Genomic DNA, 14,951 nt, shown 5'->3' with positions numbered 1-14,951 from the left:
CATCGCTTCATGTAAACCTATTTTCAGTACAGTATTTCCAAACCTTCCCTCATCTAATGCTACTCAATTGTATCCAGAATTCCTAGACCAAGTACCTTCTCGACTTTGTCTTTCTAGAGAACAAATTGCCAACATCTGCTAAAGTAGACATGAGGATTTGGGGAGAAGGGTTACCTTTCTGTCCATCTGACACTGAGACTGGAGGGTCTCTTTGCTCATTGAATCTCTATTGTTGTCAGCCCCACTTTTGGACGTGCTTAATGCTACGAAGTTCTGAATCTTGGGGATAAAATGCAAGCTGGGTTGTACCTTAGTTCTATACCACTGCAGTATTTAAATCCAACTTTCTGAAAACCTAATTTAAAATCATCTTTCTGTGTTTTTACTCTGCAAAATTTCATTTCTAGCATTGCTTCAATAGTCGTCTTCTTTATCCTATGTGAATCTTCACTTTAATAGGGTTTTCAGGGGGAGAATTTATTCTACAACCTTCAAATGGAAGTCTACACTAAGACCTGAAATATGAGAAGGTACATTTGTCAAGGAAGGTCAATGAACAAAAGCAAGGAGACATAAAACAAGGTCGTGAGCTCAAAGCACTCCAGAAGGGTAGATGACCACGCAGAGGAGGTAGCCAGGAAGCTTTAAGAGCGGAGCGTAATTCAGAGCAGAAAAGGCTTATAAGCCAACTGAGACCTGTTCCGGTTATTAAATTTAAGTTTTAGCTCTAAAACATTTATCTAACAATCATCACACAAAATGCAAAATAGTATTTTACAAAGAAATAAAAAAGAAAATAATCGCTTAGAAAAGCATTCAGTGGAGGAAGCAAAGCTTCCTTGTGAAATATAGTTGAGCAATGTTCGATTGAACAAATTTAAATAGCTTTATTACAGATGATTACTGAACATCTAAGATAGAAACATAAATTGTAATTCCACAAGAAAATAAGGCAGTTTACTCATCTTTTCTAAATCTACACACCGGCAGAATACTGGGAAAAGCCTGTTCTAGCATGTTACACATTACCGTATTGCTTGACACCTTTCCACTGAGGTCACAAACATTTTCCAGGATCCCAAGGTTTCCTTCCACGTCAGTATAACATATTCGATCATAAGTAGGATGCCAGGCCAGGCCACAAACTGCATAACCTTTCTCATGTTTTACCCTGAAAATGTAAAAGTGGGTTCTTTTAAAGATACAGTCAACTGGACTAGAGAATGTGACTCAGTAGTAGAGTCCTTGTTTAGCAATCATTCAGTCTTCAGCACCATCCAAAAACAAATGCAAACTACATTTCTTTACTTTCTAGGTAAATTTCAACATGAAAAAATTACGTGGTACTAGAGATGGTTCAGTGTGTAAGGACACTTGTCACCAAGCCTGAGTTTGATCTCCAGAACCCTCACGAATCGAGAACTGGCTCATGCAATGTTTTCTGATCGCTACAGCACACTGAGCCATGCAGGCTCTCTCCAGTGTGCACATACACACAAACAATTATTAAGTAAATAAATATTTAAAAAACTAAATGGTTTTCATAACTAAGAGCTATTTTCATTTTGATTAACAGTCAAAACGTGCAAATGTTTCCTAATAAAACAAGAACAATAAATTGTACCTTTCCATGCAGTCTTTGGTTTCCACATTCCAAACTACAATTAAGCCATTAATAGTACCTGCAGCCAAATACTGCCCACAGGGAGACCAGGTAACTATATTGAGTGTCTACAAAGAAACAGTTAATAATAATGTTGTACATTTTGAAACTACCCACTTTATTACCCCCAAGTAGTTTTAAATCTCTAGTCTATATTATTCTAATTACATTTTAAATGGCAAAAGTATATTTATTTTTAACCTTTTTAAATAATATTCAGCTATTAGCATATGTTGTTTTGTTAGCCAAGAGAAAATTAGTACCTGCCTAATTTTAACAATGAAATATAACAATACAAAACAATGTTATCATCCTGAAAAAAAAAGGGGGGGGGGGTCCTCCTACCATTCACTATCAAATGAAGACACCAGTAAATGAGGTGAACCTTAGCAAGTCACTGTTGCTACCCTGAGCCTTTAGCCTCAAAAACTTACATGAGGATAGAGAGAGAAAGAATATAGATCAGTAATTTTTGGCCTAAAATTTGAGAGAAATGAGGAAATGAAAGATAGAGACAGAATAAGAAAATTAACTAGGTGCTGGAGAGGTGGCTCTGTGGTTAGGAGCACTGGCTGCCTTTGCAGAGGACCAGGGTTCAGTTCTCAGCAACCACATGACAATTCATAACCATCCAGAACTCTAGTGCCAGGGACTCAGAGCCCTCTTCTAGCCTCCTCAGGCACCAGGCACATACACAGTCACTTACACACACAAAAAAACCCACATACCCTTAAAATAAAAAAGAATAATCTAGCCAGGTGTAGTGGCACACATTTTTAATTCTAATGAGACTGAGGCGGGACGATTTCTATGAGTTTAACACCAGCCTGATTTACATTGAGAATGCCAGGCCAGACAGGGCTATGTGGTAAGACCCTGTGGCAGTTTGAAAGAAATGGCCCCGGAAGAGAGTGGCACTAGTAGGTGTGGTCTTGTTGGAGGAAGTGCGTCACTGTGGAGGGGGACTTTGAGGACTCATATATGCTCAAGCCATGCCCAGTGAGACAGCCACTTCCTGCAAGACTCTCAGCTACTTCTCCAGCACCATGTCTGCCCGAATGCCACCATGTTGCACCATGATGATAATGGACTAAACCTCTGAAAATGTTAGCCACCCCAGTTAAATGTTTTTCCTTTGTAAGAGTTGCTGTGGTCATGGTGTCTCTTCACAGCAATAGAAAGCCTAACTAAGACAGGCCCCACCTAAAAATAAATAAATAAATAAATAAATAAATCTTTAAAAAAGGAAAAAAAAAAACCTAATAACCTTTCTTCTACTAAAGTTCTGGAGACTAGAATCACAAATCTTACTGAAACCCAAAATAAAAATTCAAGAATAATTTACTCTAATAACAAGCTAAGGGTAATTTTACTTCCTATAAATGTCCATTTATTTATTTTTATCTGTAGGGGTATTTTGCCTGAATGTATGCCTGGGTACCATCTGCATGCATTGCTGTGGAGGCCAGAAGAAGGCATCAGATCCCCAGGAACTGCAGTTACAGTGGTTGTGAGCCACTATGTGGGTGCTGGGAATCAAACCTGGGTCCTCTGGAAGAGCAGCCAGTGCTCTAACCACTGACTCACCTCTCCAGCCCACATGCTTCATATTGGACAACTGTTTTTAGTGAAGTATGCATTAAATCCTTCTATAGTTACCACTCCAGATGTCACTTACAAAACCTACCTGAGAGATAGAACTATCGGAAAGATCAAACGGATTACTCCAAGTTTCTCTTCTGTACAGTTTAACAGATTTTTCCACAGGAACTGCTAGTAACTATTGGGAAAGACAAATAAAATTACAAAAATTCAATTTGCAGAGGAAAAGAACATAAAGCCAATCCAGGCAAACTTACAAGACACAAGAGCAACTTTGAATTTCAACTACTACTAACGAAACTCAAAACTCACTTGATTTGAAATCTTGATAAGAAAAAAAACCCAAGTGAACATCACTCTATTACTTTCAATGAAAGACAAGGCAACCGTGTAGTAGCTACTGCACATAATAAATACTGTGCATGTGTGAGAGAGAGTGAGCAAGCACGCCTCAGTGCACATGGAGAGATCAGAGGACAACTGGTAGGAAGGAGTCTGTTCTCTTCTTCCACCTTGCCAGGTTCTGTGGCTCACACTCAGGTTGCCAGCCTTGGCCTTTATAAGTACCTTTATCCACGGAGCCATCTCACTGGCCCTTGACTCTTTTAAACTTGATTTCTAAGGCTAGCATTCTTTTCTTTATTTTGATTTTATGTGTGTATTCTGCCTGTTGTATGTCTGCACCACTTGCACACACGGTGCCCGTGGAGGCCAGAGGTGAGTGTTACCTGCCCTGGAACTGGAGTTACAGATGTCTGTCTGTTAACCACTATATGGCTGCCAGGAATTGAAGCTGGCCCTCAGAGAGAGCAGCCAGTACTCTAAACCACGGAGCCATTTCCAGCCTCAGAACATAGTCTTCTTATATTTAAAAATCCACCTCATTTGCTGCTGGGAAATCAAGCCAGAGTCCTTGGTTTTTTAATTTTTAAAATGACATTTATATTTATTAATTTACTGTGCATGTGTGCATGTGCAGCAGTTGGCTCTCTCCTCCCAGGTGTGTCTCGGGGCTCCAACTCAGGTAGTTAAACTTGGCAGCGAGCACTTCGACCTGCTGAGCATCTCACTAGCTCCATAATACTTTTAATGTCTTGAGAGGAAAAAAGAAATCAACTGCTTGCTTAGTGTGTTCTTCCAAGAAACAGATAAGTAGAAAAAATAAAACTGTGGAAAGGCTGGGAGACAGCTCAGTGGAAGAATATATGCTTTAAATACACAAGGCCCAGGACTTAGGAAGAAAAATAACAACAAAAAAACAGCACTATCAAAACACTAAAAAAAAATGTGTATTTTTCCATATTTAAAAAGGTTAGTAAAGTGAAGCTGAACTGGGCAGTGGTGGTACACGCCTTTAATTCCAGCACTTGGGAGGCAGAAGCAGGCTGATCTCTGTGAGTTCGAGGCCAGTCTGGTCTATAGAGTGAGTTAGTTCTAGGACCACCAAGGCTACACAGAGAAAACCTACCTCAAAAACTTCTCTCCAAAAAATAAATAAAAATATAAATAAATAAATAAAATGGGACAGAAGAGACAGCGCAGCAATCAAGGGTATTGGTTGCTTTTCTAGAGCCTGGGTTTGATTCCCAGCACCTACAAAGCAGCTCACAGCAGTCTGTAACTCCAGTCCCAGGGGATCCAATGCCCTCTTCTGACCTTCTCAAGCACCAGGCATGCCCATGAGGCAGAAGACATTCATGCAAGCAAAACATACAAACACATAAAATTAATTAATTAAAAATCTAATAATGTATTTTATTTTTAAATAATACAAGTTATTATATAACATGGAATTTTTTAAAAAAAAAAAATATAGCCGGGCGGTGGTGGCGCATGCCTTTAATCCCAGCACTTGGGAGGCAGAGCCAGGCGGATCTCTGTGAGTTCGAGGCCAGTCTGGGCTACCAAGTGAGTTCCAGGAAAGGCGCAAAGCTACACAGAGAAACCCTGTCTCGAAAAAGCAAAAAAAAAAAAAAATATATAGAATGCTTCATGAATTTGCATGTCATCCTTGCATGGGGCCAATGTTAAAATTCTCTGTATCATTCAAATTTTAGTAAATATGTTACCAAAGTGAATCTATACTCCTAAGTGCTCACTCAACTTATGAAAGCTAAGTATGGTTATACATGCCCATAACCCCAGCATTCAGAAAGAGGTAGGAGAATCCTGACTTCTGGGCTACACAGCCAGTCCCTGTGTCAAAGAAAAAAATATTCACAAGATCTAAAAGGAAGGGTCTGTCCTGAAAGTCTCTCCAAATCAGAAGCAGTTCTTCTCATAAGGACAAATAAGACTGTAAAAGTATGAATATGAGCAGGATGCTTAGGAGCCTGAAATCCTAGCTACATAGCAAGCTTGATCACGAGCCCCTTCTCACAATAGAACAAAGAATGCATATGTATACATGCATGTGTGTATATTTAAGTATTTATAATTGTATTAAGTAAAATATAAATATATTAAGAAATATATTTAAGTATTCATGTACAGTGATATGTCTTTATTAATAAGTATTAATAATAATATATTAATTGTTATTATTATTATTAATAATATCATTCTATCTATACCTACTACTTTGTAGCTTGATAGTTTGTAGTTATATCTTAAAGTCTAGTTCATAAGAACATGAAAGATATTCCTCATTCTAACAATTAGAGAAAATCTAACTTTAGGAATACTAATATTTATTTAACCAGTTCCCTATAAATGAACACCTAAGACATTTGCAATCTCATAGAATGGTATATTTGTTATACATTGTTATTGACCCTGTAGAGCCATCCTGCCAGCCCACACCTCAAGCTTTCATGGATTCTTTTAAAAAACTGTCCACTGTCCTCTACAAGCATGCCACGTCATGCATGCATACACCCAAACATCACATTCATACACATAGTAAAATTTTTTAAAGTTGAAATGTTTCTTGAAGCATTTCAGTATTCAATATTTGGCTTAGAGTTCTAAAGCACATAATACAAATAAAATTACAATACAAAACAAACTTTTCACAATTAAAAATTAACAAGGACTGAAAGAAGTAATTTAAGGATTGAACATTAAGCGTTGTCACATACTTTCCCGGTTTCGGGCTGCCACGCGAGTCTGCAGATGGACTTGGCGTTCACCACATCGTTACACTTTTGTAGTACTGGCCAACTAACAGCACATGTCTGTTTTTCAAAAAGAAAATTTACTCCTCTTTATCAAAATTTCTCTCAAAATAGATGCAAAACAAATTCAGCAGGTAGTTTCCTCCATTTGTTATGCCTTAGGAAAAAGCAACTTAATACATTTTAACTATCACAACTAATTAGCCTATTCTGTTTTAAGCCCTTCAGATACATGAAGAGTACAAACTTTACAAGAGCATTTTCTGTGCACATTAAGCAAACACGACTTTGATGAACCAAAAAGAAAAGACCTCAATAAATTAAACATGTTGACAAAAGTAAATAAATCTCGAATGGTCTGCCATAAAATGGTAAGGCATCAAAGTTATCAAAGTCAGAACTTCTTCCTTCAAGACTTCAGGCAGAACTGTGGCCACTGAGGCCTATCTGTGAGGGATATTTTCCTGAAGCCACAGTATCTGTGTGATGACAAACCCACTGATTGCCTCAGGGAGACCAGACTTTTTCCTCTGCCCGTCTGGAGAGCTTTTTTAAAAACCTGTACCAGGCTTGATTAGCAGAAGCTTAAGTTCTATGTCACTCTCCAGATCAAGTGTGGCCTCTGTCTTTATTCCTCTATCCGCAACATCTAATACAATCTAATATAGAGGACAGTTATCCTCTAAATATATGGCTAAATTGTCCCCTTTAATTTATCAAGCTGAAAAGTTAAATACTATTTAGTTCCTCCTATGAGTTGATGTAAAAGCAATTATTGTTCAACATATTTATGTTTCTATCAGATTATTCTGGAATAATGAAAGCAATGCTTAATGTTACTCATTGAAACTGATTATAAAGATAAATAACTATTTGGACCAATAATATATTATGTAACACCCAAAATACCATTGAAATGGGCAAAATGTTTTAAATTTAAATTTACTAATTTACCTGATCAGAAACATTCCACACTCTGACAGTTCCATCACAACTAGATGATGCCTGCAGAAATAAACAATGTATTTCTCTATAATTACAGCCATAATACCACTTAGAAATTGGTTCAACTAATAATAAAACAAGTTTTTTACCAATAGGGTAAATTTTTCTACCAATTCTTCCACAGCTTTAAACACATTGAAGAAAATGAAAAAGGAATGAAAGACTTACCAGAAAGGTACCCTTAGGATCAAAAGACAGACTTAAAACAGGGGCCTCGTGGCCTCTAAATGTTTGCTGCTGGCTGTTATCCATCACGTCCACAACTTTGACCAGAAAATCACTGTAACAGTGAAGAAGAATCACATGAATAAATGACAATACAAAACCCTCTTCTAAAGCATGGCTTAAACATTTCAAAACCAAGAGTGAATTCTTTCATAACAACTTGCAAACTCTCACTCAAATTTAGTAACTTGCTGTTTCATTTTGTTCAATAAAAATGCTGAAAATAAACAAGTCAAAATTTCTTACCTTGTTAAAATATAACCACTGCCTAAATGGCTTCTCTGGATACTTCTAGCTATTATTGCTAATCTAATTAACAGTTACAACCATTTTAGAAAGTACTATCACATCCTACCTCACAATTCAACAAGTTCCCCCCACCCACCCATAAGGAGAATTAAAAGATTCTACAGAAGCCAGGTGTGGTGGTGCACACCTTTAAACCTAGCAGAGGTCAGCCTGGTCTATAGAGGGAGTTAGAGGACAGGGCTACAGTGAGAAACTCTGTCTCAAAAAAAAAAAAAAAAAAAAGAAAAGAAAAGAAAAAAAGAAATACAAAAAAAGAAAGATTCTGCAAAAATCTGGATTTTGGTTCTACCTAAAATAATTTTTTAAAAAATTTCGGCCAGGCAGTGGTGGCACATGCCTTTAATCTCAGCACTCGGAAGTCAGAGGCAGGCGGATCTCTGTGAGTTTGAGGCCAGCCTGGTCTACAGAGCGAGATCCAGGAAAGGCACAAAGCTACACAGAGAGACCCTGTCTCGAAAAAACAAAAACAAAAACAAAAAAACAAAACAAAAAAAATTCTAACAAGTTATTACCTTTCTCTGATCTTTTTCAGCACTAGAAGCAATATATTTAATTTGTTTTTTTTTTTTAATTCACAAGTTTGTCCTCAAAACCCTTTATGAAAGACTTGGCAACAACAATAAAAGTGGACAGTGCCCTAAAACTATCACTCTCCTAACACTGCATGGGAGCTGAGCTCACCTTGACCCAGCAGCAATTTTAGTACCATCTCCATTGAAGACCACGTGGTTTGCATTTGTAGTGAAGCGTGTTAATATGCCATCAGGAACTCCTTCAGGGAATGTATAGACTTGGACGGTGTTATTAGAAACTGCAGTGACCAATTTTCCATTCTTAAAGAAAAATAAAGGTTAGACATGCTGGCATAACAAATCCAAATCAGCTAATAGTATCTCCATAATGAAAAATCTGTAAAAATCGCAAAGCCTTATAAATGTAGTTCATGCCCAGAGAGAACTTATCAGTATACAATTTGTCTAAAGAAAACACTAGTAAGAAAAATCTCCTAGCTTTAGAAAACTTAATTCTACCTTCACCAGCCAATCTTTGGCCTGCAATTATTTTTTAACTTCCGGTAAGAAAAAGAGTTACATTTTAAAGGATGCCATGTATCATCAACATGAGAAGACTCACAGGAGATTTGAGAAAACGGTTTCAGCGCAGAAGACGACATCCACAAACAAAGCCACTACCGAAGCCCTGTCAGCAAATACAACTATGCCTTTTGGAACAGGATAAAGACCACGGCAGAGCCCATTGCTGAGACGGAGTGATATAAGAACATGGGTTGACTCGGACTATGACAACCAGAAGGCAGACGAGGAACAGATCATCCCTTAGAGACCAGCAAGAGTCAATCCTGTTGCCTCTGAGTCTCAGGCTTCTGGCCTCCTGGACTATGAAGCAATCGTGGTCTAGGGGTTTAAGCCACCGAGTGTGTGGTAATTTTACACAAGGACTACCAAATTAATATAAAATACCTCATTTACTTTTCCTTCCTTACACACTTTTTCATACATCACAATGCATAACTATTATTGGAGGAAAAAACACAATATAAAAGTGCCCTGAGCAAAGAGTTTTCTACTCTTATAAAGTAATCTCTATTAACATACGGAGGTTATGTCATTTTAACTTTTTCATAAACCCACGCAAATACGTTCGTATTTTTAACAAACATCACACGATACAGATATGTCTACAACTTTTTAATTTTCTCACTTGTTATAAACATCTTTCCTGATGCAGATATACAAAAGCTACCCTGTTTTAGTAGTTTCCTATCTATCTTGTGGCTCTACCAAATTATAAAACAAATTCTCTGAGAATTTCCTCAATTGCTTCCAACTTTGCTATTACAGTGATACTGGGCTGTAATGTATTTCAGTTGGTAGAGTATTCTCCTGGCTTTCAGGAAAGCCTGGGGTTTGGTCCCCAGAACTACACAAACTCAGCGTGCCCATAATCCCACCACTTGGTAGATGGAAGCAGGAGTTCAGGTTCCAGAGGACCATGAGTTCAAGGGTCCACCCTTGACTACATAGTGAGTCTGAGGCTAGCCTTGGCTGAAGAAGACCCTCTCTCAAGAAACAAACAACAACAAAAACAGGGAGTAGGGGTGACAAAGAAAGATGCATGCAATATATTCAAAACTTCTATAAGAAATATTTTCATTCTTTGTTCAGCAGTTAAGAGCACTTACTGCTCTTCCAGAGGACCTGAGTTGGGTTCCCAGCATGTAAAGTGGTTCACAACTGCCTGTAACTTTAGCCCTAAGGGACCTGATACTCCCTGCTGGATTGGACATGCAACGGCAAACACACACATATAATATAATAAAAAATAAATCATTTTTAAAAAATGAAAAACTAAGTGCTTCCCCAAAGATATGGTACAGGGTAAAGGAAATGCAGCAAGGAGAAATTTATATTTTTATATAATTTTTCACGCAAGCATAAAAGTAACATGCCAGAATTACTTCACATCAAGTAAACTGACTGTACCTTCAAGGCACATGAAAATGCCTTTTCTCCCACATTAATGGACTTGGGATCGTCGTCGTCCAAATCTTCCCACATCCTCACGTCACCATCACTTCCACAAGTCACAATAAAACTGTGAAGGACATGCACATATTAAATGTCACCTATTTCAGAAATACCCTTTATGGAATGTTACTTCTATATATTTTGAAACAAAATCAAGACATTAGTGAATACGTTTCTCATTTTCAAATAAATAAACATCAATAAAAGACTTAACTTCTCATTCTATAAAATGAAGATGAGTTTAATGTTCTCTACAGATCCTCCTTGGCACAAAATTATTTCTTGTAATAATGTAAGAGAAAGTTGAGTACATAATCTTTGCAACAGCAGACTCTTTCTGCATCAATCACCATCATATCCCTAGTACCAAGAGCATATGACACACAGAAATTATAGCAAATATTTGTTGAATAAATATATGAGCTCAATTACCCAAAAATAATTATTAAAATAGCTGCATGCATCTGTTCTAGCCTGTTTTTCAACCGTCTCATTTCCCAAGTGCTTGTGTTCATTGTTTTAAATGTCCTATCTGGATACATTACAAAACTGCAAATTCACTGGGTAATGGTGGTCCACACCTTTAATCCTAGCACTCAGGAGGCAGAGGCAGAAGGAACTCTGTGAGTTCAAGGCCATCCTGGTCTACCGACTGAGTCCAGGATATTCAAGGCTATAGAGAAACCCTGTCTTGTAAAAACAAACAAACAAACAAACAAAAAACCCTGCAAACTAAATAAAAATAGTATAGGGCAAATGGCAAAAATTTTTTTTTTAATTTTTAAAAAAAGGAGGAAGGGAGGGAGAGAGGGAAGGAAGGAAAGAGTATGAATAAAAGAATGTTTAAAAGAAAAAAATGATTAATTTCTAAATGGGAAAATGAGAAGGGGTCATAAGAAAGTGTTTAGCCAGGCTATAATCTCAGTGTTTGGGAGGCAGAGTCGGTCTCAGCTGCGTAAGTCTGGGACCAGCCTGTGCTATATGAGACCCTGACTCTAGGACACCAGCTTCAAGGCATATGTGTGGACATATGTGGGATGGCAGTTATGGGGGTAACCACAGTGACGTTTGGATTCAAGGTCTATTCCACAAAAGGGAACCCATTCCTGGTACAGTAACCCTTTCAGAAGGTTACTCGGTACTATTGCTTAGCTAAATTGAATAACCTTAAACTGCCTTCCAAATATTTATGTGCATTACAAATAATGCTACTTTCAGCCTTTATTCCAGAAGCCTCTATTTCCAGTGAACAGTAGTGAACGCAGAGACTGATGAATGCACAAGGTGGATAAGTGGCTTCTCAGTGTTGAGCCCTAAACAAGGCATTTGCATCATGTCCTTTAACGCCCCCTAGTCCATCCGACTCCTCTGCTCTCCTAGTCTCATGCCCGCCCCTCTTCTTTCAAACAACTTTCTCGTCTTTCAAACGATTGCTTCCAGTTACTCAGAAAACAGAATCTATTGTTGACCACATTTACTCTCCATCCTACCTTCACTTAACACTTGTGAATTTGACCATGTCCCCATTTCTCACCTACTCAGGATATCCACTACCCTAAATTCCTCATTCTCTATTAAATCATCTCCATACACGTAAGTGTTGTAACCTCTCACCTGACCCCACATGCCATCCGATTCTTTGACAATGTCATCCTCACTAACTCCAATTCCTTCCCTTCTGTTCTCCTGACTCAAATACAACCATTCTTTCTACCCCACAAAACTTACACAAGATCATCAATTTCCTCCACGTTAATAAATCTACTATTCCTTTTCAATTTGGCCCACCAAGGACACTTGATACAGGTACTTCCTCCTCTTCTTTTTCTAGGCACCTCTAAGGTCTCCTTGGGCGTGGGGTGTCCCTCCTCTAAAGTAATATCTAAATTTTTAGGCCTAGCCCTTGAACCCTTTTCTCACCATATTCATTCCTCTCTAGGTGATTTCAACTAAATTAATGGCAATTGGTATTAATTATCTATACATATGCTGACAATTCCACTCATGTTCCCAGTCAAGACTTCAATCCTAACCCCTGACAGACATCAAATAAAGCTATGCATGTTTATTTCTATCCCTCGCTCACATTTTTCTGATTTCCAAATGTTTTCTTTACATTTCTCACTGAACATCTCAAAGAAATCCTACACTAACCTTGTCGAAAAGCAAACTCATAATCTGTACTCCCTGTTCCCCTCTAAACCACGCTCTTCTTCAAGTGTCAAGTATTTCCAGTACCTACAAACGACAGCATAATTTCCTCAACTATAACATCCAGATAGGCAGATACTATCAGACATCTTTCTATCCTCAACATCTGAATTATCCTATCGATTACCTGTTTTCTCCATGCTTATATCCACTCTAGTGTCCATTTCTGCCACACAACTAATCAAAGCATCTCCTACTAATTCATCCTCCACACATCTACCCTATGAATAGCTGTACTCTGTTTCAAACATTCAAGACCTTACCACTGTTAGGGCAAAAACAAGATTCTTATGTGTGTACATACAAGTGTGTATGTACGTTGTGTGTATGCCTGTGTTTACGTGCGTTTATATGTGTGTGGGTACAGGGCATGTGTGGGCACAAGCATGTGAATGCCACAGGTTAACGTCAGATGTTTTCTTCTGTAGCTCTCACATACTGAGGTAGGGTCTCTCTTGAACCCAGAACACATGAATTCAGCTAGTCTGGCTAGCTTGCTTGCTCCAGGAATGCCCTTCCTCCATTTCCTAACCACTGGTATCACAGGCCCATCTGAACACTGGTTGGCCATCTCCCCATCTCCTCCAAACAAGATTAAAGGCAGAAGGCCTTGCATAGGACACTCCCTGTTCACCTTCACAGACCCATCTCACGAAGCTCAACATCACTTCACCTTCTACTATGGATACTTTTTCATTTTTAAGCAAGCAGGGCCCCTGGCTCCACTGGTCTTTTGAACATACTCACACCGCCAACATCACCACCCTACCACCATGCCTCCAACTCTTTATATTTCTTTTTTCTTTCTTTTTCAGGAGGCTGGGGGATGTAGTATCACTAAGCTACATCCCTGGCCTATCTTTATTTCTTAATACCTACTCAATCTCCAGTTCTCATTTCAAGACACGCCCTTAGAGAAGCTTTCTGTCCTCTAACCCACACCTTCCCTGCCCATATCCTTATCACTGCACATATCACTTAGTAGTTCTAAGTGTATTTCTAAACATACATGTTTTGTAATTAATTTGTGCCTGATGCCTATTAACCCAAGAAGACCTTAACTTCAATAAAGGAAATGGTCATGGCTTGTTGTCCTTATCTCTGGCCCCCAGAAAGGTAGACTCACAAATATTTTTTATGGATCAATGAACAGAGAGGTGTGGTATTGGAGGTCACACAACTTAACAGTACCTGGCAGGAATGGCACTTAGAAAGATAAATGGGAAGCATGGGGGCTGGAGAGAAGGCTCAGGCCTGCAAGCATTTGCTGCTCTTTCAGAGGACCTGGGTTCGGTTCCCAGCACCCACATGGCAGCTCAAACATACTCAGCCACAAGCACACACACACACGCGCACACACACGCGCACACACACGCGCGCGCACACACACACACACACACACACAGAAACATAAAACAAAAAAAACATACCTTCTGTTTTTCTAAAGAGAAGGGAATAGCCCTAGTAAAATAACAGTTTAGGAATGAAACAGAACAAAGTCGGTTCTAAGTCAGCAAGTTAAAAAGAAAAGGGAAGGAAAGAGAACAAAGAGAAACAGCATTACTAAAGCCAAAGGAGGCTACCATTCCCGACGGGCTGAGGGATTTGACAAGCAGTATGCAGCGAGCGAGCTCATAAAATGAACATGACACCGAATGAAACTGTGCGTGGCGAGAAGACGCTCCTCTGGGAACAGGATTTTAACTTCCCACGACAGAGGAAAGCAAACAAGTCTCAGGAAACAGACGTTCCTGTTTATCCCTCCCTCCCTCCCTCCCTCCGCATCGGTCATCTTCGGCTGACTGTACGTGCAGTAAATGACCGCTGACATTCACACCGGAGCAGTTCTTTTTCATTTCCAAAGACGCTTACCTTCCAGAATCATCAAAACAGACGTCGGTGTGTCCTTCCGTATGTCCATACCTCATGGGCTTCTGTGTGGCCGGCATCTTTCCCTTTGCCTACCTGAACCGGGTTGTATGAACTAGTATTTTCAGGAGGAAGGTCGGTCCTCTGCGCGCTACGCAGTCCTGTTCCCCTCACCCGAGGAGCAACAGCACGTCACGGCCGGACGGGGAGCTGACAAGCTTCACCTCTGCAGGCTCAGGCAAAGCGAACAAGGAGCAGGAAGGGTGCGACAGCCTCCCGGGCGAGGGAAGAGCAGTTCGCACGGAGCGGCTTCCCGCGCTCCGGCGCGCTGGCCCTGTGCGCATGCGCGCGCCCGCCCCCGCCGCCGCCCCGCGCAGGTCCCGACCGCGGTCGCCGGGTGTT

The 14,951-nt window shown here is 39.5% G+C and overlaps 1 protein-coding gene and 1 non-coding gene across 2 annotated transcripts in view; both read right to left on the bottom strand.

Annotated features, from left to right (window-relative positions):
• Wdhd1 (WD repeat and HMG-box DNA binding protein 1) overlaps window positions 1–14,892 on the bottom strand; it is a 43,573-nt gene extending 28,681 nt beyond the window's left edge. Inside the window, exons 1-9 of the mRNA XM_052733419.1 lie at window positions 14,553–14,892; window positions 10,425–10,536; window positions 8,602–8,753; window positions 7,555–7,666; window positions 7,336–7,386; window positions 6,346–6,441; window positions 3,351–3,443; window positions 1,625–1,731; window positions 1,030–1,171 (exon numbers count right to left, since the gene is read on the bottom strand). Of these exons, the coding sequence (XP_052589379.1) occupies window positions 1,030–1,171; window positions 1,625–1,731; window positions 3,351–3,443; window positions 6,346–6,441; window positions 7,336–7,386; window positions 7,555–7,666; window positions 8,602–8,753; window positions 10,425–10,536; window positions 14,553–14,629 (942 nt within the window). The 5' untranslated portion in view covers window positions 14,630–14,892. The remainder of the gene's footprint in view (window positions 1–1,029; window positions 1,172–1,624; window positions 1,732–3,350; window positions 3,444–6,345; window positions 6,442–7,335; window positions 7,387–7,554; window positions 7,667–8,601; window positions 8,754–10,424; window positions 10,537–14,552) is intronic.
• LOC128108142 (U6 spliceosomal RNA) lies at window positions 5,240–5,344 on the bottom strand. Its single transcript, XR_008217349.1, has one exon. It is a non-coding gene; the product is annotated as a U6 spliceosomal RNA (small nuclear RNA).
• Window positions 14,893–14,951: the final 59 nt, after the last annotated feature.

Source organism: Peromyscus californicus, unplaced genomic scaffold, assembly GCF_007827085.1.
Source record: "Peromyscus californicus insignis strain IS unplaced genomic scaffold, ASM782708v3 Scaffold_12__1_contigs__length_115047231, whole genome shotgun sequence".
NCBI classification, from domain to species: domain Eukaryota; kingdom Metazoa; phylum Chordata; class Mammalia; order Rodentia; family Cricetidae; genus Peromyscus; species Peromyscus californicus.
Note: the sequence above shows the minus strand (reverse complement) of the source record. Positions and strands in the feature narration are given on the sequence as shown.